A 27,859-nucleotide genomic window follows, 5' to 3' on the forward strand; every position below is an offset into this window, starting at 1 on the left:
TGGCCATACTAAAAAAAAGGAAATAGGTGAACTTCATTTTAATGACAGATTTTATTTAACCCAGTAATGGCCCAAACATTATCATTTTAACACACAATGACTATTAGAAGTTATTGAGATATTTTATATTCTTTTTTTCATACTAAGTCTTCAAAATCCAGAATGTATTTTATACCTACAGTACATTTCAATTCACATCTCCAATAGTCACAGGTAGCTTAGAGGCTAGGTACCGAACAGCAAAGCCTGTAGACTTTCAGCTCCCTTGCTCCACAGCAGCGCTTCATGCTCACGGTCTCCTTAAGCATCAGAACAATCCCTTGAGCCGTATGCTGTCACTTGCCCTACCTTACAGATGTTAAGGGAGTATTTGCAATCATTATCTCCACCTCACAAATGAAGAAACAAAGTTACAAAAAAAAAAAAAAAAATCCACAGGGTAGCTATGAGAAAAGACTAAAATGGTTGTAGATTCTAGAAAAAATTCCCAAGGGTTAAGAAACAGCAGGAACTGGGGCTATTCCAATACAGTGAAATAAGGACACAAAAAACTCAAGTTCTATGAAAACAAAACAACGTGACACAGTAATTGTTAGATGCAAGATCCTTCTGTGGTTGGAAGGCAGGGAATGGCTGCAGCTGGAGACAGAAACGGGAGGTAGCTGGGGAGAGGGTGGGGAATATCATTTACCCAGGTACATACATACAGGACTTGTTTTAGTCCTTCCAAAAAAAAAAAAAAAAAAGTCAAAGAATAATGTGACTATTAGCATCCCTATAGCTTGTTGAAAAAAGTATTGGCCATTTGACCATAAGCAAGTTATTTAACCTATCAATTTTCTCATCTATAAAATGCGTGTAACACAGGTCTTACAAATTTGTTGAGTAAAGGGAAATTATATATATAAAGCAAAGAGTAGGTGCTCAGTAAGCTCAGTAAGCTCTGTTTGCAAAGAATGAGACACCTCGGAACTACAACTCCGTCCATTCCTAGCCATGGTGTGTGGTCAGCGTGACAAGCAGGGAAACATCTCTTCTTGAAATACGGTTGGTTCAAAATACAGTTTTAGGTGGTAACAGGACAGTGAGTTTTGAATTTAGCTCTGAAAGAGAAGAAGTGTCCTTCTCAAGAGGAAATCTTGACCAGATTTAAACTTTCACTGGATGTTAGATATGCATGAAAGACTCAGAGTTATAGTCTGAGTCTAAGTTAAAACACGCTTTGATTCTCCCTTTCTTCCCTCTGTGCCCCCAGATGTCTTGCTTGCCTGTCATTTTTTTTTCCTTCTTTATAAACAAGTAGTTTCACTTTTAAGCGCAGGACTCTCAAACCAAGAGGGAAATTATTTCCAGGCATATTACCTTTGATCAGCTAGAAGGGAGTAGGGGGAGGGAGGATCCTTTGGCAGGAAACAAACCGCTTGAACTCAAGTGTGGGCTGCCTCCCATGTCACACACCTGCACTGGAGCCAGCCTTCACACTTTGCTCCTAGGCTTTCTGGACGGGGCTGTTGCTGACGCTTGCTTAGAAGCTAGAATCATCTGCATGTGTTATCACGCTGGCCAGTTCTGCCCAGTTGGTTCTCCTATGCCCTACAGCCCATGGAGAAAATTCGCTATTGCTGACATCGGGTAGTTTATGGGCAAGAATTTTCCCAGTGCCCAGCTTTGACCTCAATACTTAACACCAAGGCCAAAAGAGTTCTCTAAGTGCAAAGCAGGAAACAATGCAGCCAGGGGGAAAAAAAAAAGGTCCTGGGTCCCTTGCCGTTTTGCCTATATAGAGTATTATTTTGCCCATGTGGAAAGATTTAGTGATTGCCTCAAAAGGCCAGAGCCTGGTAACAGCTTAAGAGGATCTGTTGCAGGGCCTGAGCAAACGGGGCAGAAGGAATACTTGGGGACACCCATCAATCATTCACACCTGCGTTTATTCAACAAACATGTAATAAGCACCTACTATGTGCAGGTACTAGGCTGGGTGCTGAGCATCCAAGTGCAAACACCACCTATCTCACAGCCTGATGGGCAAGACAAGAAAATAAAATAGATAACTTTAATACAGTGTTGTAATAAACTGACAAGGACACAGAGGATTATGGAAGTTAAGTAAAGTGTAGGGGCTCCCAACCCAGCCTGGGATTCAGGGAAGGGCTGTGGGAGAAGACAGTACCCATGAGGTGTCTCAAATGACCGAGGAGGGATTACTGAGGCAGAGGGACATTCCAGGCCAAGGGTACACTTCAACAGAGGACTTGAGGAGAAAAACAGCATGATGTTTGGGGATGGAAAGGATTTACCAACAGTTCAGTGCTGCTGAAGCCCAAAGTTCAAGGCAGGGAGTGAGAAGACACGAAGCTGGAGAGGCAGGCTTTCTAGTAAGTTTGCCAGGATGAGAAATGAGAGCTTCATCTTATAAGACAATGATTATGTGAGATACATGTTGAAGAACTTTTAACCAGGCATGACATGATCGGATTTGTACCTGGGAAATGTGCTGTTCTTGTCACTCCTGTGACAGATTATGGGGAAAAAGGAGGGGGAAATCCAGTCAAGAGGTGGGAAAACCAGCTGTGCAGGAGAGAGACAGTGAGGTCCTGAATGAGGACAGTGGGCAGTGGAACCAGAGCAGTGATTCTCCAAGTGTGGGCCACATCCACATGATAGAATGCTGCTATTCAGCAGTAACAGAAATATTTACTAATAAATGCTATTAACATGGGTGAACCTTACCAACATCATGCTGAGTGAAAGAAGTCAGACAGAAAGGATCCAGGTTATAGGATTCCATTTAAATTCAATGTCCAGAAGTAATAAAATTTATAGGGGTACAAAGTAGATGAGTGGTTTCCTGGGACTGGGGGTAGAAATGGGATTAACTGTAAGTGGTGATAGTTGCACATTTGATAAACTTATGAAAAATCATTGAATGATTAAATGGGGGAATTTTACCCCAACAAAGTTGTTTTCAGAAAAAGCATCGTCCCTGGACCAGCAGCATCAGCAGCACCTGGAAGCTTGTTTGACATGCAGATCCCTGGGCCCCACTCTAGCCCTTCTCAGTGAGAAACTCAGGGGTGGCACCCTGTCGTTTTTCGAGCCCTCCAGGTGATTCTGATGCATGCTGGATCACAGAAATATTTAAGAGGAATAATCAACTAAATGTGGCAATTAAAAGGGAATGCAGGCTCAGAAAAAGGACAGTTCCTAAGGATAACACCCCGGTTTGGGGATTAGAAGGCCAAGTTGCTGGGTAATGGCCCCAAAATGAGACTGGGAACACAAGAAAGACAGGCTTAGTAGTAAGTAGTAAGCCGTGTGCAGTGCCCATGGGACACCTAGCAGGGTGTCCAGCAGACATTGCATCTAGGCGTCTACAGACACCTCTAGTTGCAGACATCTACAGTAATCACAAGGAGGTTCCTAAGGAACTTGGCTTCTGACACGGTAAGAAGGGGACTAGAGGGCAAAGGAGTCCTCTCAGGGAGTCTAAACTAGCCGTTTAGAAGTTAGGTAGGCTAATTTTAGAATGGGACAAATTTGATAAAGGAAGTGGTAAGAAATTTAAAATTCAGGAGAGAAAGTGAGAAACAATGATCAATCAAGTCCAAGAAAAGGCAACAGGAATTCAATCCAGGGCAGACTTAAGCCCTTGAACAGAAACCAGACACATCATCTTCTGAAACTGGAGGGTGTGGATGTGCGCTTGTGGGTTATTGAGGAATATACCACCTGATAGACTTAATTTTCTACATACAGTAGGAAGCCAGGTCATCTGCCAAGAGTGAGGGGACGGGGCTGGATAGAGGGTTTAAAGGTGGAGGTTGCTAGAGAGGCAGAAGGAGAGAAGTAAAGGGTTGAAGGCTGGCATGTTGAATCTTAGACTAGGAATAAAGGGAAATCCTGAGTTTGACAGTTGGATAGAATCAAAGAACAAGATACCCAGGGTCTACAGGACTCTAAAACAGATGAGGAACAAGAGCATGAATAAGATGGAGAAAGACAGACTGTGGGCCAAGATGGAAACAGGAATGCAGACGTCTGCCGGGGAGCAGGGTCAGGTGTTTTCAGGAGCAAGAACGTGGTCCTGGGGTAGATAGCTCAACTGGATACCCCAGCTGTTGAGGCAAGTCCTCATGCAAAAAGTGTGTGAGCCCCAAGCCCTCAACTCAAACGCACAGATTCTACTAAACCCTCTGCAGGATAGGGGTTGCTGCTGAGGTCTTTAATCCTAGAGCATGGTCTATCCTCCCCCCCCAAAGTTACTAAGTTTCGGTTGCAACAGTGGGGGTTACAGGTGGTGTTTAGAAGCTAATCAATAAGCAGAAGTGTTTTGACATCCTGACCATGTGTTCTTTCTTCCCAGCATGGTGCCTGAGAAATGAAGGTGTGAGTTCCGTGCTCCTGGGGTCCTCCACTCCTGAACAACTCATTGAAAACCTCGGTGCCATTCAGGCAAGTACTACGGCCCTTCCCACCAAACTCCAGGGGTATCATGGTCCTCAGAAGATGTCCCCAGGCAGTGTCCCATCTCTCTCCACCTCTGTCCTTCATTGCGTCATGGCTTCCCAAAGACTACCTGTTCCTAGATGGGGGGTGGAGAGGATGGGGGTGCAGGGGGCAAAGGCACAAGAAGCAATAGAACCTTTAGTGTACATGGATCCAAGGGTGTCCTCTTATGAAGAGGCGATGTTCTCAAAGCTCATTCTTCAGGATGGGTTGTGGGATAGTGCATTCCAAGACCCAAGCAATGGGACACTGGGCGACGGGGTTCCCAGGACTTACCATAAAAACCTGCTTGAAATGTAATAGCCACAGGACAATGTATGTACATCATTTATTCATTAGTTCTTTCCCCAAATATCTGCCAACCTACATCGTGCCAACCGCCCCCTTCTGCTCCCACAGCATCCTGTGTTCCTCCCCCTCCATCACAGCATTTACGACCGTGTGATAGAATTACCCGTCTTCCCTGCCGGACAGGAAGCTCCCTGAGGTCAGAGACCTGTGTCTTTCTCACATCGCCACTGCTTTTCCAGTTCCCAGCAAACTACATATCCCTTAGTCAGCCATCAAATACCTGTGGAATGAATGTTTCCCGCATTTGAAAGAGGAACTAGGCTCAAAATTCTATTTTGGACTTCCAGGATCACATCTTCCCTAGCAGCCAATTCAGGACTAACCACCCACTCTTTCCTCCGCACGGACAGGAACTGGTAGGAGCCTGCAGCTGTGCTCTGGGGAGCCCGTAAGGGCAGTGAGAGGGGAAGTGGGATTGCGATGTTCCTGGGAATTCCATCTGTGGAGACGGTGGGGCTGGTGGCTACTGTGACCATCCCCTACCCCCGAGGGCCACACCTCAGTCCTGAGCCTGTGCCACTCGCAGCCCGAGGGTCCTGAGGAGGAGCCTGCCCACTACTCGTGCCACAGCCACCACCTACCAAAACCGGCATGGATGTGTAGTTTCCTATTGCTCCTAGGGGAACAGAACGGTCTCCCCCGTCCACCTGTCCCTGAAGCAAGCCTTGTGAACCCTCCCAAAAGGAAACCCATGGACATGGCAACAAACGTCATTGAACTTTTTGAAATGTTTAAAACCCTTTTGGCAAATAGCCCAGGATATGCTGGGAGAGAAATGGTGCCAACCTCCCTCCCCCCATCACTTTCTTAGGGCTCTGCAGCAGGGTAATCACCTCTGCCCCTGCCACAAAGAACCCCTTGCAGGCCCCCAACTCCTCCTGGATTCTGTGGGCTTCCATCCCTGCGTGGGGAATGCTCCCTCTTATGAAAACCACCCCTACCTTATTTTCACTTATGCTCTGGGAAAAGACAAGGAGGGATGACAATGGAGGAAATAAAGGTACAGTCTGTACACAATGGAAAATCCAATGATTTCAATTCCATTCATAGTTCTTATGTATTAGACGTTTGGCACCACGCTAGGCAGAGTACTGAGGAAAAAAACAGGCCTCTGCCCTCACGAGCTCACAGGCTGGCTGAGAGTGAATTCAGAAATCTGTCCCTTAGTTCATTCACATCTTTTGAGCACCTACTACGTACCAGGCACTGGAGACACCATAGGAAACAAGAATGATACTGTCCGAGCTTCAAAGAGTTTACATTCCAGTGGGAGAGGCACGTAATAAACATGAAATAATTTCAAAATGTGAGGACTATTAAGTAACTGAAGAGGATTCTGTGATAGAGACTAATTGAGAAGGGGGTGGGCCTACTTTAGGTGATGTTTTTGCCCCAGGCCTCTCTGGGATATGCATATTCTAAAGCTCAGGGAAGAGGAGAAATATGCAACACCCAAGCATGAGCATTCCAGACACAGTGGGGAACAGTGCAGAGGCCTGGAGAGGGGAAGGAACTTGGCTTTTTCCAGAAACCGCCAGCCTAAGGCTAATGTGGCCAACGTGTCGTGAACACAAGGGGCAGTGGGTGCACTGAAGTGGACGCAGGCAGGAGACAGATTTCACAGGACGCTGAACAGGTTAGTCTTGTTGTACATGCCACAAATCCTTGGGAGCATTTTAAGAGGGACATGCTGTTATTTGAACTTTTAAAGATGGTGCTGGCTGCTGTGTAGAAAGTGGAATGAAGAAAGGCAAAGGCAGTTGCCCAGGTGACAGGAGATGGTGGCTGGGGCTAGCGAGGATGGTGGCCGTGGAGGTGAAGTGGATGGATTCCACAGGCTTTGCACACAGACACCATGACTTGCTGATGGCTTAGCCAAGAGGGAGAAACTGGGATTCCTATCATGCTAACAGAGTGACCACTGCCATCCCAGGAGGAGTTACTACTACCTGGGAATGGTTAAAAAAACAAAAAAACCCTCCATGGCTGGGGGAGTATTCCAGGTAGCAAATTAAATAACATTTTTTAAAAAATTAAAAAATATATATTTCAGAGGAAAACTCTGAGTCCATCATCTTCCCAAAGCATTTGCCCCCTAGCAAGGCTCAGGCTGATAGCAGGATGGGGGGGAAGAGATGCTCCAACGGTCAAGGGAAAAGGGACCATTACCCAAGCTGGGAGGCTGCTACCTTGGAGGCTTTATCATCCCCTCCCCCTTTCCACTCCTACCTCCGGCCAGCCCAGCACCGAAAATTCCACCCTAGGCAAGTTGTGGCTGGGCAGCCAGGGGCACCCAGCAGTGGTGGGACTGGATGCAGGATAAAGTGTGCCAACAGTTGTCAAAAAAAGGAAATTTCAGAGTCAGCTGCTCCAAGGGATGGAACGTGCCGAAGACATGCATCAATTGGAGGGACACAGAAATCAGAGCCTCAGTTAAGTGGGCAAGACTAGAGAGGAGACCCCACAGCTGCAGGAAGCCTGCCATCACCTGCACATGCCCCCACCCTAAAAAAACCTAAAAAGTAGACAAGCAATTCTCTCCGCACCCTGAGGCTCCCCATCACCTGCTCAGAGAAATCCAGGCTTCTCAGTGGTCAGGCCCTTCTCACATCCAGGGCTCATCTCCCCTCACCACTCCTTCCCTGGTGTCCTCAGCCCACCAGTTATTCCAGTCAGTAGAACAGCAAGGTTGCCAGACTGGTAGCCTGTGGGATGTCTGTGTAATCTGTAGTGGATGAAAATGTTTTACAACAGTTGCCAGCATTAAAAAATTGGGCGACTTCACGTAAAATTCTGGATGTATGGCTTCTTAAAAATTTAAGTCTTACAACACTATATATACATTTTTCATGTTTTATTCAAGTCGTTTTATGGTTTCTTTTTTTAATGTTTAAATCTATCTGAAATTTACTTTGGCGTAATGAATGAAGAATTTTTTTCTCCTCACACGGCTAACCCACTGTATTTTAGACAAAACTTCCCACAAATCTACTTTCTAGATTTGGTTCTCTTTGTTGCAGTCTCATTTAAAAGAACATATTCATTTCAATTCTCTGAGACTCCTAAGCTGGTGGGAAATTAAACTCTCCCGCTTTCGCTCCAGCTAGGAAACCGTTACCCAGAACTAGTTTCTCAGGCGGCATAGCTCTACTATTCTGCCAAACCCTCAGGCTTTTGAGACTAGCACTTGAGTGGAGACTAGGTGGAGTGGAGACCCCGGCCAACACGACAGCAGCAGAGGAAGGGCAAGGCCGAAACCTCAAAACTGGCCACCATCGTTGTCTTTTGCCACAGTCTCCACACAGGGTCAGTCTATTCCTAGGAAGAAGTCTGCCTTTGTCCCTTGCCTTATGGTGTAATGTCCCTTCTCAGGATAAATTCTAGCCTTGGGTGAGCTCGTCCTCTCCCAAGGCTTCAGTGGGTAGGCGTGTCCGTGGCAAGCAACTCGCAAGCCCTCCACTCCAGCCCTCCTGCCAGCACCAATCCACAGCTCCCCCCGGCTCCCTACAAGCCGTGCCGACGCGGATATCCCCCAGGCACCTTCATCTCAACACCTCCTACTTCAAAAACCTCTCGCACTCCACACTCCTCCTGTGGTTCCCAGGCTCAACGATCAACATCGCCATCCTTCCAGTCCTTCAGTCTTGAAATCCTCCTCGGCCTCCAAAGTGTCTCTCCCAGCCACTCTCCTTTTCTACTCCACTGCCACTAACTAGCTACTGCTTTTATCATCTCTGGCTCCAGCAGCAAGAAATGTCTAACATCTGGGTTCCCTTTCCATCTCCTCCTTCAAGCTACCTCTAGGTGTCTGACGGGGTTGCTCCCAGCTCAGAAGTCCTGAGAGGTTCCCCGCTGCCAAGAATCAAGTCCCAACTCCAAACAGTGGCGTTCGAGGCCTTCCATGCTGATGACCCCAACTTCCCTTTCCCCCTAATTTCTACCATCACCACCCTCTACACTTTCTTCCCTCCATCTCAGACTGCTCAGTTTTCCAAGCCAGTCCAGCTACGAGGGATGCCTGTTAACCCCTGGCCACCCTTCACCAGGGTTGTGACCACCAGGGGCAGAGAATCTCTCAAGTCTCTAGACCTGTGCTGTCCACAACCCTAGCCTCTAGCCACAAATGGCCTTTTAGTGCATGAAACCAGCTTATCAGAATGGAGATGCACTGTAAGTGTTAAATGTACTGGATTTGAAAGACTTAGTACTTAAAATATGTAGGGCATTTTAATTTTCTGTGCTGACATGTTGAAATGTTTTAGATAAATGGAATAAAAATGTTAATTTCACGTTTCTTTCCACTTTTATGTGGCCGTTGGAAAATTTGAAATTCTGTGACTCATTGTATTTCTATGAGCCTTCATTTATACATTATGCCTTTATTCAGTTCAGCAATACTTCTAAGCACCAACTATGAGCCAAGCACTCTTATCACAGGAGATGCAATGGTGAAAAAAACAAGGTCCCTGACCTCAAGGAGCTTACAGTCTGGGTGGCGGGCTTACATCTAGTTGTGGATTATAAATGTATACAAGTCTAGACGACTCTGCTTAATATTACACAATGAACAAATGACCATCAAGTACTAACCATATCCTCTGTACTTCTGCTCCTCAGGTTCTCCCGAAGATGACATCACATGTGGTAAATGAGATTGATAACATATTGCGAAACAAGCCCTACAGCAAAAAGGACTACCGATCATAAGGCAGTGCATGAGCCACGGGATGTGCACGGTTCAAACTGCAGTCTCTACTGGTACAGAATGGGGTCACTAGCCAGCCTTTTGAGTCACTTAGCAGCCTGCTGCTCAACCTCTAGTATTCCCGGATTCTGAGGTATCTGCTGTCGCTACCACTGTGCACCTGAATTACGAGCACATCTGAAAACTCACAACCAAGGAAATCCATTCTATTTTCTTATCTTGGACTGGAGTCACCTCTTCTTGCATTGCTCTGTACACCTCATGCTTATGCCACAGGAAGTGTATGAGGGGAGGACAGATTACCTTCAGGCATTTAGTAACTTAAGGCTGTACAGATGTATTTTTTCCAAAATGCATAAAATCCACAGATGCAATGTGGATTGCATCGGAAACAGGCTACGTTAACTCAGAAGTCGTGGGAGAATAAGCAGAAACAACTTCACATTGTTTGTTTCTAGTTCCACATTAAGGTTAGCAAGAGTTGTTTCACCGGTCATTCAACAAAACTAAAATTCCAAGGTATTTGCTTTCATTACCTTTTAAAAATATTCACTGTTGCCTGGCCCCAAGAATGTCCTGTATTGTAATTTACCTGAGGTATCCATTAGGATTCTATTAACATTATGTCCATTCACACATAGAGATGGTGAAAGGATGAACACCCAATCTTTAACTTGAAACATTATGCCTAATTTATGAAAGGGAGGATTACACCGCTTTGGAAGCTTAGGCCTTGAATAAAATGTAGTATCTACAATTGCAGTGTTCATTTTTGACTACATTTTATTAAAACCTGCTTTATATATTTAACTGCTTGTAGGCACAGCTTCTGCAAGTTTAAATATTTGAGTTTTAAAAATATACACATGCTCAGTTTTGTAAGTAAACCTGTAAAATACCCATAAAGGCAAATGTTTGTTTACTGTTTAATTAGCACTGGGACTTTACAATAGGATGCTTGTTTTTGAGGAGTTAACATGAAAGTGAATCATGGACTTTGTGAAAAATGCTGTCACTGTTCAACTTATGCTGGGTGAATTAACTTGCCTAGTAAAAAGCAAATGTTAAAATATTTCCTGATTCTATAACCACATTATATGCACTAAACTAAATGCATGAAAGCTCTCTGCATGGATCAAAGGGACCTAGCCCTGTTGCACACACAAGCTGAGGGCTAACCTTGCCACTACGGACTGGTTACCTACCCTCATGAATATTCCACTTGAAAAAAACTTTAACAATATATTGTGTGTACCTGTAAGGAGGGAAAACCTGGTGGGGGGGCGGGGGGAGTCCTATTTCTCTATTTGGATACCTGAGCATGTACAAAATACCGATTTTCTGGCTAGCAAGTACCCCCATACAGAAATCACTTTAAGATTTAAAGAATAGACTATCAGCTTAAAATGCTATTTTCTGCCACCATTTCCAAATATGTATTTCATGATTAAATTCTAAATCTTAAATTGTTAGTGTGAAATACCATTAAATTTTCTTTTTTGTTACTACTACCTGTATTCTAATAAGGAAACAGTTTGGGTTTTTTTGCCCAGGAGTACCAGAGTAATGATGGATCATCCTTCAGTTGTTGTGTATTAAACCAGTGAACTACTGTATGCATAAATGAGCTGAAGTTGTATAATTGGAACTGCGATTTAACTTATTTGCTTAGAGTAATAAAAGCATTTTGTGCATTTAATCTCAAGTAGAGGTTTTTATCTGATCTTTCATTATAAGGGAATATATATCCCAGGTGCCCGGGAACTAGTTTTTTAACAGACAAATCATCCGCCATGGTAAACATACTAGATTAGAAATGTCATGGGGCGCTTGGGTGGCTCAGTTGGTTAAGCTGCCTTCGGCTCAGGTCATGATCCTGGAGTCCTGGGATCGAGTTCTGCAGGGACTCCCTCAGCAGGGAGCCTGCTTCGCCCTCTGATCCTCCCCCCTCTCATGCTATCTCATTCTCTCAAATAAATAAAATCTTTAAAAAAAAAAAAATGTCCGTTATATCCTTAAGAAAAATTTCCACGTACTCCCATACTCTTTTCTGGAAAGAATTTTGTAGCAGAGAGCATACCACTCCAAAGGGTAACCTGGTTAGCAGTCATCCACATACTGTAATCTCAGCCAGTGGAAATGCAAACTAGACGCTGTGTGCCTGGCTTCCCACTTGAAGAACTCCTCAACAATAGTATACCATCTGTCATCAGATGTCACAGCTTCACATCAGCCAGGGCCACCACTCCTTGGCAAATGAGGAAACCAGGCCTAAAACCCAAGTATTCAGTGTTCCAGACCAGTGTTTTAAGGATGAATTTTATGAATTCTGTAGGTAAATTTTTAAGTTAAAAAAGCTTGGGTTAAGAATCCAAATTCAGAATTGGTTAAGAGGCAAAGGTCAAAGAGATGTCATGAAAACTCATGAAAGCCAATGAGAAGTGAGTCTCTAACCACATCCATGAAAATCTAAACCAACCACTCAAAAAACCCTCCTAATCTTCAATTCATTCCCCTACCTGGGAGTCCAAAGAGGTGGGATCTAATCCCCTTGAGCCCAAACAGATGGATCTGTAGATCAGTGCTATGTCTCTGTATCCTTTATGTCTCCAGAAACAGCAGTGACTGGCACACACACCGAAAACCCAGAAGTTCAGTGGGCAGGACAAGCACAGCAGGCATATGTTGGCAAAGAGGCCTGACACGCTGCTCTGTCACACAACCATATTACGCCCATCACTGCTGCAGACATCTGATCAGCAACTACAAAAATGCGCATTTACATGCGTGGGAAATTTAAATGGTAATGGCAAATAATGTAATAAAGATGACATACTTATTCACATGGCTCTCATAAAGATATCTAAGAAAAACATAAATTTAAAAAACAAAGTTTAATCATACTTAATAAGACCTTTCACAAGATTTTCGAGTAGGAATCCAACCTCCACATTTCAGTGAACTTCAAACCTTGTTGTAAGTTATTCTTTCCAAGTTAGAATAATTTACCAAACAGGACAACCAATAGATTTTTATGAAGCTGTAAAGGAGAAACTAAAAACAGGAAAATGTGAAATGAGCCAACACTTTAAGCCTCTACTTACCACAAGGGGGGAGGTTATTTAATCACTTTTAAAGATCCCCTTTTTATTTTACTGGTGTTGGATACGGGGTCTTTTTAAGATATAAATTCTTCAACAGGTTTTTAGTAACTAAACCAAATACAGCACATCATAATTCTATGTACGACATAGCCATTTTCGATGATGGAGAGAGTTCTGGGGGAAAAGTTCTGTAATTCCCAAGTAGTGGTATAGTAAATTCTGAATGAAAACTGAGTATATGCCTTACAAACGTATGCACAGAAATTCAACAGTATAGAAAGTTAGAAACCATTATCAGAACCAAAAAGTGCTCTAGGTAAAATTCAGGACCAAAATCAAATTTTGCTTATTTGCTTTTCTACAAATTATTCAGTTTATGAATTCAAGGGACATTCTATGAAGAATATTAAGCTGATGCCCCTTTTTCACCACTCCATCTCAGGTACACGTATTGTTAAGAATGGTGGCAATTGCCCCCCCACCCCCTTTCAACACAGGCACTGCCATCTAGTGGCGTTTTTTTACCAGCAATTAAAAACAACAAACCAAAAAACACTAGGCCCAGCTCTGCTAACAAATAGATCCTAATGGTTTGTCAAATAAGTAAATGCATTTGGTACACAAACTCCATGCCACCAAACTACTGACTAGTTATCTACAAAAAAAAGTTAACACAGTAAGAAAAACCTCTTACGTATTAACATATTTTGCAGTGACTCTTCTTGTGACTTCCTCATTCATTCCATATTATCCAATGATGGCACATGGATAATAATGCACCAAAGAAAAGTAAATTGCAAACTCCTAACAATGAGTAAATACAATCCTAAATTAAAGACACTAAACCACTATACAAATGTGCTCTTGCCCCGGTTTCCAAGTTCTTGGGCATGCCCATAGAAGATAAACTGATGAACACCTTTCTATAAAGTTATAAACAAAACAGCAAATATTATTTACAACATTCACCTTAAATTTAGAAGTGGAAACTAAAGATTAAAGTTAAGATTAGGAATTAGGAATAGAATATTTCTTTTGAAGTACTGTTATTCCATAACCATTTTTTTTTTTTTAAAGATTTTATTTATTTATTTGACAGACACAGCGAGAGAGGGAACACAAGCAGGGGGAGTGTGAGAGGGAGAAGCAGGCTTCCCACTGAGCAGGGAGCCCAATGCGAGGGTCGATCCCAGGACCCTGGAATCATGACCTGAGCTGAAAGCAGATGCTTAATGACTGAGCCACCCAGGTGCCCCTATTCCATAACCCTTTAAATAATACAAGCTAAAAAGCTTCCCCAACTTTTTGCACCAAAAAATTATAATTATCTCTGCACACATTAAGAAATGCAAGACAATGTTCTTGGCTGAACTCTAGGGGCTAAAGAGGTTAATATGAAGAAATTTTGTTCACAATCAATGGGAACTTGTGGGTCAAATTTGGGGCGCCTGGGTGGCTCAGCAGCTTAAGTATCTGCCTTCAGCGCAGGTCATGATCTCAGGGTCCTGGGATCGAGTCCCACGTCAGGCCCTGCACTGAGTGCTAAGTCTGTGTGAAATTCTCTCTCCCTCTGCCCCTCCCACTTGTGCTCTCTCAAACAAATAAAATCTTAAAAAAAAAAAAAAAAAGGTCAAATTTATGAAAGTCCTGATGGAAAAAGGCTGCACTAAATGCTATAGAAACACTAAAACCACTGCAATTCCTCGGAGAGTTCTTAGAATTCTGGAACTAAGATCATAAACATTATTCTAATCTCTTACACATCAATATTCAGGAAGGAGGTTCTCTATTGAATATTCCTCTAGTGGTGTGAGACCCTAGGCAAGGAAAACAATGATTCCAGTCTCTCGGTCAGGTCAAACCAACATGGTAGGGTTGAGCTGACCTCCCTGGCCACCCAAGGCAGGGCTATACAGATGAACAGTATGTGCTTTAACCCCATGGGACAACTCTCATATGCCTGGCCACTAATTTTAGGTTATTACCCTGGCTGCCTCGCTTCTGTTAAAAAAACAAAAGAACACTTTTCCACAAGTTTCTCTCCCCAAATTGGAGACCTTGTTTTTGAGTTATTTCAAATCACAAATTCAGAGATTTGTAAACATGAGGCTTCTGTTCAATCCCCAGGGGGAAAGGATTCTTCATTCTGATATTTATGGTTCACAAAAGTTGCAATATTGTAGTTAGAACACAAAGAACCACTTATTAACTTCTTGCTACTATTATAAATAATAACAGCTCAGTCCAGGTTACTGTGACCTCTGACAGATCAAGGAAACAAGTTATTTTCTCCTCTTGTGATTTAAGCACATTGCGAGACACTTTTTACCTTTTAAAAAATGTCCTGGCACTGAGTTTCCCTTTCAATTCATTTAATTTCAACAATCTGTCAAAAAAGAGCCAATAAACAAATACTGAATTACATTTTGTTGGGTTTTTCAAAACCTCCAACTGCAGACTATAAAAACATCTTGTGTGTCTCTCACCCTGACCACCCTGCTACGTTTCCATATACCACAGGCCACCCGTAGATACAAAGCCAGGGGACAAAGCCGGCACGGTCTACTTGGAGCCAGTAGACAGGAGGGCGATGAGGCCTGATGAAGCACTTATGGATAAAATATAGTTCCTGTAAAAATTTAACGTTAAGGAAAGATTAAAAGCCCAAAAGTAGTTCTTCAACAAAATAAAAAGAGCCCATCTCTTTGAAATGCACTGTTTCCCGTCTGACACTGTAAAATGACAATGATGTGCAGTCCCATCGTCTGCAAATGCAATTTACAAGACAGAAGGCTATAAAGAATGAAGAGCATTCACAGGAAATGTGTTCCAATTTTAAAAAGAAAACACTTGAGACAGAAACCTAGAACACATGATCACAAAGAAGACATCTGAATTCCATTTAACCTAAAGGAGAAGAGCTAATCAAGATTATGAACAGGAAGAAGAAACTTAGCTTCCCTGCCTCCAGCCAAGAGCAAAGGAAAAATAAGTCTCCCCTGTCCATCAGTGTTTTGGCTACAGTTGGCCTGTAAAAGCAAGGAGGCTCTGAAAGTTCACAGCTACTCTCAGCCTCAGAATGGGACTATTGAGGGCAAACCACTCTAGTATTCTCAGAAGACACAAGTTGGAGGAGTCTATTTTATTACATAAAATCTCCACTTAAAAGTATGGCTGCACATCCCTACCTAACACCTTTAATTAAAATTACCTAAAAAGAGAAGACTGATTCTTGCCCACAAGCTCAATTTAAGAGCAGCTTAAAACACTGTTAAGATATTATGAAATCTGCCTAAATAACTACACTGGCTATCCACCCAATTCCAAAGCAGCCACATGGGCTTATGCCAGGAGCTATCAAAGAAGGCAAGTTGCTTTTGATCCTCAGAACTTATTTTTAAATAGGAAGATACACATGATCATATATGTAAGAGTGATTTATCATGGAGTTATAAACTTCAAAGAACTTTAAGTCAAACCCAAAGCCCTTATTTAAAATGTCCAGAAACTTGGGGCGCCTGGGTGGCTCAGTCGTTAAGCGTCTGCCTTCAGCTCAGGTCATGATCCCAGGGTCCTGGGATCGAGCCCCGCATCGGGCTCCCTGCTTGGCAGGAAGCCTGCTTCTCCCTCTCCTACTCCCCCTGCTTGTGTTCCCTCTCTCGCTGTGTCTCTCTCTGTCAAACAAATAAAATCTTTAAAAAATAAAATAAAATAAAATGTCCAGAAACTTGCCTGAGGTCACAGTGCTATTTAGTGAACTGATTCCCTGGGCAGTTTTCTTCACAGTAAAATACTTGGGATAAATCAAAAACCGAAACAAACTATTGATTCTAGACTTCAAAAAATGCTAATCAACATTTAAAAGGATACACTGTAGGGTTGAAGTTCTTCAATATAAAGAAGGAAGCAACAATGACCAAGACCAGGAATAGGGTGTTGTTATAGAAGATGGAAAATGTTGTAGCTTCATAATCAGCAACTTCGTTCTTCTTCCACAAGATTCTGTAGACAGACAAATTGATCAAGTTTATAAATATGTATTAAAATATTTTAAATACCACATGGCTCTAGTCCACTATAAGGTAAGTTTTTCCTTACGTATTCTGGACAGAATGTGTTTTTAACATTAAATTTAATCAGCACTGTGCCCTTTTTTCCTGCTGAAAAAGATATTTTACTCTACTGATAAAAATAGCTGCTCGGTATATTACCTTTTTTCCCAGGCAGTCAGAGCTTTGGAGGAAGGGACAGATTAATTGCAATTGGCTTGGCTTCACCAGCAGCCTAAAGAGACATCGTTCTCTAGGTCCTCACCTAAAACAAACTCCATGATCAGTAGCCAGATGAAGCTTTCCTGGCTGTGCTGGCTTAAGACTCTCAATAGCCTCCAGATCTCAGCCTTCAATATTACACCTGAAGACAATCCCAAAAACAAAACCTAGCCGTGGCTCACAGAAGCAGACTTGTCTGCAACTATCTTTATCTGCCTTTACATAATTCAAACAAAGAATGTGCTTCAATATTAGGAGGATTTTTTAACTTCTGTAAAACCCATTTACTTTTTATTTAATCCACTTTACTCATTATGTTTTATTAACTAAAACTTTATCAGCCTTTTCTTTTACCTCTTCACACGGGCAGCAGGAAGTTCCAGGATGCCTATGAATAAGGTAGCCTTTATTCCATTTGATTAATTAACTTTGTAAGGCAGTTTTTAGAAGAGTAGGTTGTGACCCACTAGCGGGACGTGAAATCAACTGAGCGGATTCAACGCTCAGGGAAAGTAACTGAGTGGAATGAGACCAGCATTTTTTTAAATAGAAAAATATTGAGGGTGCCTGGGTGGCTCAGTCGGTTAAGCATCTGCCTTTGGCTCAGGTCGTGATCCCAGGGTCCTAGGATCGAGCCCCACATTGGGTTCCTGGCTGGCCCGGTGGGGAGTCTGCTTCTCCCTCTGCCTGGTGCTCCCCCTGCTTACGTGCTTGCACTCTCTCTCTCTCTGACAAATAAATAAAATCTTAAAAAAAGAAAAGAAAAATATCGAGTGTATCACCCACAGTAGGATAATTATTGTTTTGTGAAACGTTTGCATGTGTGCATGTCTGAGTGTATTTGGTCGAAAGGCGAAGTACTTTACTGTGATTATTATCAAAAAGGTTGAAAGCCATCACCACTGATGCTTTGTCCTCCCCAAAGATACACTACCCTGGGGCCAGATGATCCCCTCCACCAATCCTCTAAGGACAGCACTATGGCTAATGTCATTGGCAATTGCTACATTTTACTCACCAAATGTTTTAATCCAAAGTCAACAAGCTTGACTGTAAAGGAGCTAAATGAAATGAACTTAACCTCATCACAAGAAGTTTGTGTTCTCTAATATAAATGCCATAGGTCCTTGATTCTATGGATACCATCAACTTAATAAAACTTCTATTTACTGTAAGTTTGGGATAAGTAAAAGATACTACATTAAATGCAGCCATCAACTAAAAACAGCTCCTGATGTACGAGAAGTTTAAATGTAAATTTAAAAAACATGTGACTTGGAATTGGAGGAAATAATTATACCAGTTTAACACTGATGAAAGAAAACACCATCTCAAAAAGATGCATAGCCCCAACATGGTTTAATGCTAGAAAACATTCAGAACAAGTGTTTGTTTTTAAGACACTGGTACAAGACCCAGTGGAGACAGGTTCCTTAAACAGGCTATTAGCATGCCTCCATTATGGTTGCTTAGATTATCCCACCTCCATAGAAGCACTTCTCCTAACTCCTTGTCATGCCTGAATTAGAACCATCTTCAAAACAGCTGTGATAAAACAAGTGGCTCAATCCTTTAGGTTACTCCAGCTCCCGATATGTCCAAGTGTTACATCAGTGTATACACAGGACTATCTTGGACAGCTTTCAGAATTTTCTCTAGCCCAGTGATATCCTGGTTTTAGAAAAAAATGAAGACCCCCAAATGCCCTCATCAGCAATAGTTCTGCCAAAGCTTCACTGGTAAGAAACTTAGTTTGGGAGAGCACGCCCAAGGAGTCATTTTTCACGCCCAAGGAGCATTTCCTACAGGGCAAAGACTGAGATCAAACTCAAGAACTGTTATAATCACATTAATACTAAATGACAGACCATTGGTAAGTCAAGAAGAAATAACACTCACACCCTGGGATAAATATTAATGACTCTCTGATTTTCCTCAGCTAATTTCCAACCCTGAATGGAGAGCAAAGCAGTTTCAAAGTCGCATGGGGCACATATTCCAAATGACTGTAGGTGGGAGCTTTGAGCCACATGTATCTAGGCAAAGAGGTGTTGCTAAGCCTTCTCTGAAATCTCTTGAAGCAACTCTTTTGAGGGAGAAAAATACTAGATTTCTTTTTTTGTAAATACTACATCTTAATGAGAGTCCTGATCTCAGCAGAGTCAATCATGAGTATACACCTGGATACAACTTTATCCAGTGTGGTTTTTGTGAAATGGTAACAGCACAAACTTCTGATGATAAGAATAGAAATTTTATAATCTTCTGACACTCTACATTTTATGTATTCACAAAACCTACACTTCATTCTTTGAAATACTGATTCAGCCAATGGCAAAGATATTTCATTTCCAATTCCAACTCTGATCCAGTAGTAGTGACTACCTGAATACCATGCTGAGAAAAATCCTGAGACATATCCCAGAATCAAGAACATGTGCCAGACCACATTTGCCATCTCTGCTACAATTCATCACCTAAAACCTACAGAGCTGTAACAAGCATTTTGAAACTGGGTAACTGTGATGTACACTCCAATTTAAGAACCACTTTTCTAATAAATACTATAATTTAGTAAAAAGATTTTTTTTAAAGATTTATTATTATTATTTTTTAAAGATTTTATTTCTTTATTTGAGAGAGAATGAGAGAGAGCACATGAGAGGGGTTAGGGTCTGAAGGAGAAGCAGACTCCCCGCTGAGCCAGGGAGCCCGACACGGGACTCGATCCAGGGACTCCAGGATCATGACCTGAGCTGAAGGCAGTCGCTTAACCAACTGAGCCACCCAGGTGCCCAGATTTTATTTATTTATTTGACAGAGAGAGACACAAGCAGGGGGAGAGGGAGAAGCAGGCTTCCCACAGAGTGGGGAGCCCAATGCGAGGGTCAATCCCAGGACCCTGGGATCATGACCTGAGCCGAAGGCAGATGCTTAACGACTGAGCCACCCAGGCACCCAGTAAAAAGATTTTTTAAAAAAATGTCCTAGATTCCCTATCTCTATCACCATGCAAAAATTTACAATTAGGGGGCGCCTGGGTGGCTCAGTCGTTAAGCGTCTGCCTTCAGCTCAGGTCATGATCCCAGAGTCCTGGGATCGAGCCCCGCATCGGGCTCCCTGCTCGGCGGGAAGCCTGCTTCTCCCTCTCCCACTCCCCCTGCTTGTGCTCTCTCTCTGTGTCTCTGTCAAATAAATAAATAAAATCTTAAAAAAAAAAAAAAATTTACAATCAGGAAGCTATGCAACCAGACCTCATTAAAGCTGCCTTCACTGTCACTATTTTAATATTGTACCCTTCAGGAAGCACCTGGCTGGCTCAGTCGGTAGAGCATGCAACTCTTGATCTCTGGGTGTTGACTTTGAGCCCCACACTGGGTATAGAGATTACTTAAAAAAATAAATAAAATCTTAAAAAAAAAAAATATTGTATCCTTCAGTTTTTATAAAGGATCCACAGGAGATTACCATTTTTATAACGTTTTAGTGCCTTTTCAAAACCACTGTACAAGACATTGTTTATTAAGTTACTCAGTGTCCCTTAAATAAGGATCCACTTGATAAAGTCCTTCCAAGATTCAGTGCCAGGAAAGTTTCTTTTCAGAAGGATTTACATGCTGCTTCTCATCAGACAATGAAAGTGTATGACCTCAGATGCTTCCCCTGACACTTGGAAGCTCAGAGTTAAGTTCAATGCTCAACTGCTGTAACTAACTCTGAGTTCTTGTTTACCCAGCTTTTCTTACTTTTAAAGGTTTCTGATCTTTCAAAATTGTACTGATTTCATATGCACTTTAATATGGCAAGTCTCCACAGTCTTTCTGGAGGTAAAGTGGGTTAAAAATTCCATTTCACAAAGCACTTTGTAGATACTAAAACTTAAGATCTATGAAAACCACCTCAACTCGTGACTGTACTAAACCCACGTAACAACTCTAAAGCACAGGTTTATTCAATCATTCAGAGACTTCTGCTACTCAGATATTACACTATTAAGTCTTTTAAGAGCATTTGGCAGGAAAAATTGAGGGGTAAGGGCTAACAAATGTGGCAGAGATTTGGGCAACAGGAGAGAAACCAAGTTGTTTTCTTTTTCCCAACCAACGCAGATAACCAAGAACTGGCTGTCCTTAGGGAAGCTCCGGAATGGAAATACCACCACCCAAAAATGCTAACACCAACACAATGTAAACTCTTCAGACCCAGAGGGGTGAGGTAATATGCTCAAGGCTGCATAGCTATCAAGTGGCAGAGCCACCACTGGATAAAGCTCGTAGGCTCCTGAACTCCAGTGCAGCATTTAAGGAGAACAAGTTCTCGAGCCATACTGCCCGAGTTCTTATTGTTCTTATTGTGGATTGACCAACGCACAGGAATCTATGCCCTTGGGCAAGTTACCCAAGCTTTCTGTACCTCCGTTTCTTCAGATGTAAATTGGAAATATTAGCCCTACCTCATAGGGCTCTTTAAAGAAACAAATGAACTGTGTATAACACAAAGAAAAGCATCTGGTGGTGGTAAAAACTCAAAATGTCAGTGTGATTGTTATTGTCTTCTACAATATCAACATTTAACCTCAGGCAATTCCATTATCCACATTCTCCAGGCACAAACCAAAAACTTAATTTTCTACAAAGTATTCCCTTTTTGATTATCACTAACACTTTAGAAGTCCAACCTTTCATCTTTTTCCTTTCGAGACATCTTTCTGTTATCAGCTTCAGAAAGTTTTCGAGTCACTTCTTTGGAAACAGCATCCTCCCTCTTCTGTGCTACTCTGGGGGGGGAAAAAAAAAGAAAAAAGTTTCCGCATGCTCCACGAATGAATATCACACTATCTGAAACACTCTGTACTCATATTTTGTATTGGCAACTATATGATACTTTACATTTCAAGAAATAATCTTGACAGAAAATTCCAAGTTTATTATACTGTAATAGCCAAAAAAAGAGTTCAGGAACTTCCAAGATGGAGTTTATTAGTTATAAGCTTTGACTTCTGCTTAAAAGGGGTAATTTTCCAAAGTTTAGGTATTTAATATGGAAATAAGTCAAATGCTTTTAGCACAACTTAGTTAAAAATCATTTTAACTCCATTTTGTTTTAGCCTAGTTGTTTCTATAAATAAATTTGATAAGGCACTGGCAAATGATATAGGATCTCAATTCCAGTAAATAAAAGTAAACTAGACTTAAAAAACAAAAGGGGAGGGACACCTGGGTGGCTCAGTCGGTTAAGCGTCTGCCTTCGGCTCGGGTCATGATCCTAGGGTCCTGGGATCGAGTCCCACATCGGGCTCCCTGCTCAGTGGGCAGCCTGCTTCTCCCTCTGCCGGCTGCTCTCCCTGCTTGCACATGTACACGGTTGCGCATGCATGCGCGCACTCTCTGGCAAATAAAATCTTTATTTTAAAAAAGGGAATTGTTGGCAAGGATGCGGAGAAAGGGGAACCCGCCTACACTGTTGGTGGGAGTGCAAGCTGGTGCAGCCATTCTGGAAAACAGTATGGAGGTTCCTCAAAAAGTTGAAAACAGAGCTACCCTAAGACCCAGCAATTGCACTACTGGGTATTTACCCCAAAGATACAAATGTAGTGATCTGAAGGGGTACACGCACCCCGATGTTTATGGTAGCAATGTCCACAATAGCCAAACCATGGAAAGAGCCCAGATGTCCATCAACAGATGAACGGATAAAGAAGATGTGGTGTGCCTATATATACACAATGGAATATTACACAGCCATCAAAAAAAGGAAAAGAAATCTTGCCATTTGCAATGACATAGATGGAACTAGAGGCTATTATGCTAAATGAAATAAGTCAGAGAAAGACAAGTTTCATATGATCTCACTGATATGTGGAATTTAAGAAACAAAACAGAGAATCATACAGGAAGAGAGAAAAAAATAAAACAAGACGAAACCAGAGAGGGAGACAAACCATAAGACTCTTAATCACAGGAAACAAACTGAGGGTTGCTGGAGGGGAGGGAGGCAAGGGATGGGGTGGCTGGGTGAGGGACACTGGGGAGGGCACGTGATGTAATGAGCACTGGGTATAAGACTGATGAATCACAGGCCTGTACCTCTGAAACCAAGAATACATTATATGTTAATTAATTAAATTTAAATGTTTTAAAAAATTACAAAGCAGAATCATAAAAAAATAAAAATAAAAAGGGAATTAACAGCTGTAACATATTAAAGTAATACTTTAACTCCACTCAAAGAACAATTTTACTAAAAATAAGTAATACCACAAGGTCAGGGATCAACCATACAACTTTTAACTAAATGAACCACTGTATGGAATCAGCCAGAAAAACTAAAAGTGTTATTCAAGAGACCAGATCAGAATCTTCAGTGATCAAATTAAAAAAAAAAAAGTACATTCATCAGATAATCTATAAGGTGAATTTTATCAGATGAGACTGCTAGTGAAAGAGAGTATGAAATTTAACCTACGACAAAATATAAAAAGCCTCCCAAAGTTCATGACATTTAAATTCAACATGGTGTATTTTTCATAATATAGGAGGAGAGACTGGTTAGCCATAATTATAGAAGAAAAATAACAGATATAAGCAAAATCTAACAATTATCTACACAGTCCCACTATGAAAATGTTCAACACAATATTGAGATATATTAAAAGCAAGAAAATATGGAACGTGGAAATCTGTTCACTCTATGTTCAATTAATTAATCCCTCATTATTATGCTATATTTAGTTTTGGTCAGTGTACCAAGAAAAGGTGTGGAGAAATCAGGATAGATTCCTGAAAAGAAAGCCCAAGATCATTCAAGTCCATAGTTTTCAACCTTTCTTTAACCACAAGAGCTTCTGGGATACAAATTAAACACAAATTCCCAAAGATCCAACTTCGACTGATTCATTTTATTATGTAAAAGTTCTGTTCTTAAGGGCAGACTCTTATTTCTGAACCTCTCTAGCAGACCAGGCACTCAAAGGTTTCTTGAACTTAGCATAAGACCACTTTTTTCTAAGAAAGGCCAGCTGATAAGAAATGAATGTGGTTTACAGCAGAAACATTTCTGAGCTGAACAGAGGGAAGAAAATATACATATATACACCCACCCCCACAGCCCGTCAGAATGGTAGGACACAGGAATAAACTATTTTCAAAAGAGTTGGCTATCTCCAAGTATCTTTAAGACAAATAGTCAATCATCTGTTCACAGGACAAATCTTCCTGAATAGACCAAACCAGATTAACTAGTTAATTTCTCTTCTAGATCTAAAATTCTATCTTCACCTAACAGACCCATAACAACCTGTCAGGCTTATTACAACTCAACAACTCCTACCCTCATAGGGCTCTTAAGTAAGTCTCAGTGCTGAATGCTCTAAAACAAGACATAGGTTACTCCAGTGGCCCAGCACTCAGCCAAATGAGATAACCCACAAAATCAACTGTTTACCTATTATTTTTTTAACATATTTCAGAACCTTTCCAGAAAAAGAAAAATATCATCTATTTAATTTCTTTTTAAGACTGTATTTATTTATTTGAGAAAGAGAGAGAGAGAGAAACAGCATGAGAAGGGAGAGGGTCAGAGGGGGAAGCAGGTTCCCCGCTGAGCCGGAAGCCCGTGCTGGACTGATCCCAGGATTCCGGGACCATGACCTGAGCTGACGGCAGTTGCTTAACAAAGTGAGCCATCCAGGCACCCCCATTTATTTAATTTCTTAAAGAAAAACATTTTTTAAAAGTCACGCAACCTTAAAAAAATTCCTACGGGTTCTCTCACCCCCAATGTCTCCAACACTGCAAATAAACACTATGTGCCGGACACTATGCTTAACATGTCACCCATATTATCTTATTTAATCCTCACCATCTATGAGGTACCATTAGTATCCCCACTTTACAGCTCAGAAATGTGATGTCTCAAAAGATGAAATGTGTGCCCAAAGCTATACATTTAAGCAAAGCAGAGCTTAGACTGGAATCCAGACTGTCAACACATAAGCCAACTTCCCTCTACTATGAACACCTACCCATACTCTGCATCTTCCTGGGTCTTTGAGCTTTAACACATCTTGTAAATCTGTAGAAGCTTCGATATGAGTGGCGGTATTTAATATTAAATCGAAACTATAATTAAAAAAAAATTCCACTCTGGGAGAACCTATTAAATCAAGTCAGTAAGTAACTGAAATTTTACTCAACTAAATGTACCGTTAACTGTTGTGAGGGACAAAAGACATGGCAGTGGCCCTCAAGAAGCCTAGAGTAGAAATGAGAAGGCAAAAAACCGTAATTTTAATTCCAAAAAGGTTAGTGAAAAATAATATGCAGAACAAGTCAAAAAACATCCAAGTCTCAAAGGGAGTGAGTTCTGAGGATATCACAAAGGATGGGTCGTACAAGGTGCCCACATCTGAAGGCTTCACTACCCACAGTTGGCCACACCTCACAAGAAAGCCAGCCCAGAACAGGAGAGTCCAAGACAGGCTGAAACCGGAATGGCAGTTGGTGAAGAGGGCTGCCAAGCAGAAAGATGATAAAGATGATCACTCTGCTGGTCTAGCAGAAAGGCAGTCACACAAACCTGAGCTCCTACGGGTCCAAGACAACAGCAGAGAAGATGCTGAGGCCACTTTCAGCCACTGAGGCCATTTCTGGTCTTTATATAATAAATCCCTGTTAACTAAGATCATCTCACCATGTTTCTTTTATTCTTTTAAAGATCTATGTATTTGAGAGAGAGAGAGCGCATGTGAGCGGGGGAAGGGACAGAGGGAGAGAATACCCAAATGGACTCCCACTGAATGTGGAGCCTGACACAGGCTCGCAGGATCCTGATATCATGACTTGAGCCAAAACCAAAAGTTGGCCACTTAACCAACTGCACCACCCAGGTGCCCCTCATCTCAACATGTTTCTATTCCCTGTCACCACAAAGAGCCTAACATAGAAACAACAAACTTAGAAAGGATTTATATAATGTGTAACCTTAGAGGAAATACAATAATCTTTTACATTTTTACATACTTATAAGAAAAAATGTAATTAGCATTAAAAATGTCAGAGTTAAAAAAAAAAAAAAAAAGACCACTTATTTCATGTCCAAAAATAGTACATGGAGAACCAGAACTGTTCTTTCCAGAAAGAATTTCATTTGGCTTCAGCAATGTTAATTTACTTGGTGGTTTGTTTTTCTGATAAACCCCATGATTAAGGCTAGTGCTCAACTGTTCTAATTTCACCCTCAAAACCTACTTCTATAAGTGTCAGAAGCACTGTCTCTGCTTCACTTAGTTAATAATTCTTTATAGCATTAATATGCCTATATACATATACAGATCAAATTGATGCTTATTGAAAACAAGACACACAAATGGTCTTTTAAGACATCCTTCTATATAAAAGTGCAACATGTAATACATACTTTCCCTTGAGAAATATACTTACTTGTGTTTGAGAACAAATTTCACATTTTTGTATGCAAAGGCTACCAAGTAAGTGCTTACTAGGGTCATCACACTATAGAGAACAGCAGACTGAATAAGATCCATATGCCATATTCGCCAATATAACCCTGAATTAAGACAGAAGGGGGAGAGGAGGATACAAAAAGGAACAAAACATTACCACCCAGTTACAAAGGCATGCTCAATTAATTGCAGCTAAGCCTATAAAATACAGCCCAGGTTAGAAAATCTAACACAGTATAAGAGGATCTTCAGAAGTGATAAAGTTACAGTCTCAAACTTCCCCAGCTCAGAAAACTTGAAAAACAGAACCTTCCCATTACTAGTCCAGATGAGATTTCTGCTTCTTCTAAAATGAGAATAAACTCTGCATCCCGCTCCCCCCACCAAAAAAATCAATTCAGACTTCAGGTTTCATTCATCAGGGTACTATTAAGCTAAGTACAGGCTGTTCCACAGCCACGTGCAGTCCCAAGCCATAGTTTACATGCTGACGTGGCTATCTGAAATCAACGGCCAGCGAGGTTTTAAAAGGCCAAAAGAAAATGAATCTCGACTTAACTGCCCAACAAACGTGCAGCAGTGTGAGGCAGGAGATTCAAATCCAGGAAACCTGAGCTACAACAACTTTGCTCAAGTCTGCAAAGTTCTTCCATCCAAATGAGAATTCTAGAATTGTCCTAATAGCATGAAAGAGTTTAAACAAGTGAGAGCGCCGGCTCTTGGCACTGGTGCAACCTCTCTCATCCAATTAGGAAAACAATGTTCAGCAGGGTGAAGGGCTTCACCTAAAGCTACACTTCTCTAATTCAGTCCGAGGGTTAATGGGAATGACTCTGGCCTAATTCATTAGTTTTTCCAAAATAAGGAAACGATAAAGTTTTAAAGCTGGTAATGGCAAACAATTGTGGGTAAAAAAACAGACAGCAGATTACATATGCGTGAGTGTTAGCACAAAATCTTAACCCGACTGTTCGCAGATTAGGGGCCGCCATCCCAGAACTAGGAAATCACAATCTCCCGGAGTGGGGCCACAAGTGAGTTTCCTGTGATGCCGCCCACCACTATCCCCGTTGAGCACTCTGAGGCCCACAGAAGCTAGGTGCTATCCCCGTGCTCAGGACGAGGTGGGGACAGCCGCGGGCCGACGGCCCCAACTCCCGCCAGTCGGCCGGGCCCCGCCACGTCCCCGCCCAGCCCGGCCCGCCGGCGGCCTCCGCCGTCCGCCTGCTCCCGGCGCTCACAGATGGGGATGGCGGACACGATGAAGGCATTCCCGAAGAAGAGCGCGGAGGACTTGGCCGAGAGGTTGCGGCTGAAATCCTGCAGAAGCAAGTCCTCCTCGGACTGCTGTTTGGAGCCGCCTTTGGGAGCCATGGTGGAACGGAGCCTCGAGCCTAGAAGGCCGAGCTAGGTAAACGCCGGGGCGCCACCCCCGCGGCCGCCGTACCCGCTAACG

At 42.1% G+C, this 27,859-nt stretch overlaps 2 protein-coding genes across 3 annotated transcripts in view; one reads left to right on the forward strand and one right to left on the reverse strand.

Annotated features, from left to right (window-relative positions):
- KCNAB1 (potassium voltage-gated channel subfamily A member regulatory beta subunit 1) overlaps window positions 1-11,273 on the forward strand; it is a 377,254-nt gene extending 365,981 nt beyond the window's left edge. The window contains exons 13-14 of the mRNA XM_034997624.1: window positions 4,367-4,455; window positions 9,478-11,273. Coding sequence (XP_034853515.1) covers window positions 4,367-4,455; window positions 9,478-9,567 — 179 coding nt within the window. The 3' untranslated portion in view covers window positions 9,568-11,273. The remainder of the gene's footprint in view (window positions 1-4,366; window positions 4,456-9,477) is intronic.
- SSR3 (signal sequence receptor subunit 3) lies at window positions 144-27,859 on the reverse strand. 2 transcript variants are annotated; one of them, XM_034997647.1, is made up of 5 exons: window positions 27,645-27,859; window positions 26,381-26,507; window positions 21,619-21,717; window positions 16,540-16,671; window positions 144-348 (listed from the first exon to the last, which is right to left on the reverse strand). In XM_034997647.1, the coding sequence occupies exons 1-5, from the start codon at window positions 27,775-27,777 to the stop codon at window positions 345-347; spliced, it is 495 nt and encodes a 164-aa protein (XP_034853538.1). In that variant the 5' UTR covers window positions 27,778-27,859; the 3' UTR covers window positions 144-344. The 2 variants fall into 2 exon arrangements, with proteins under 2 accessions (XP_034853538.1, XP_034853529.1); XM_034997638.1 differs by lacking the exon at window positions 144-348 and adding an exon at window positions 15,025-15,298.

Source organism: Mirounga leonina, unplaced genomic scaffold, assembly GCF_011800145.1.
Source record: "Mirounga leonina isolate KUSES-001 unplaced genomic scaffold, KU_Mleo_1.0 Mir_115, whole genome shotgun sequence".
NCBI lineage: Eukaryota > Metazoa > Chordata > Mammalia > Carnivora > Phocidae > Mirounga > Mirounga leonina.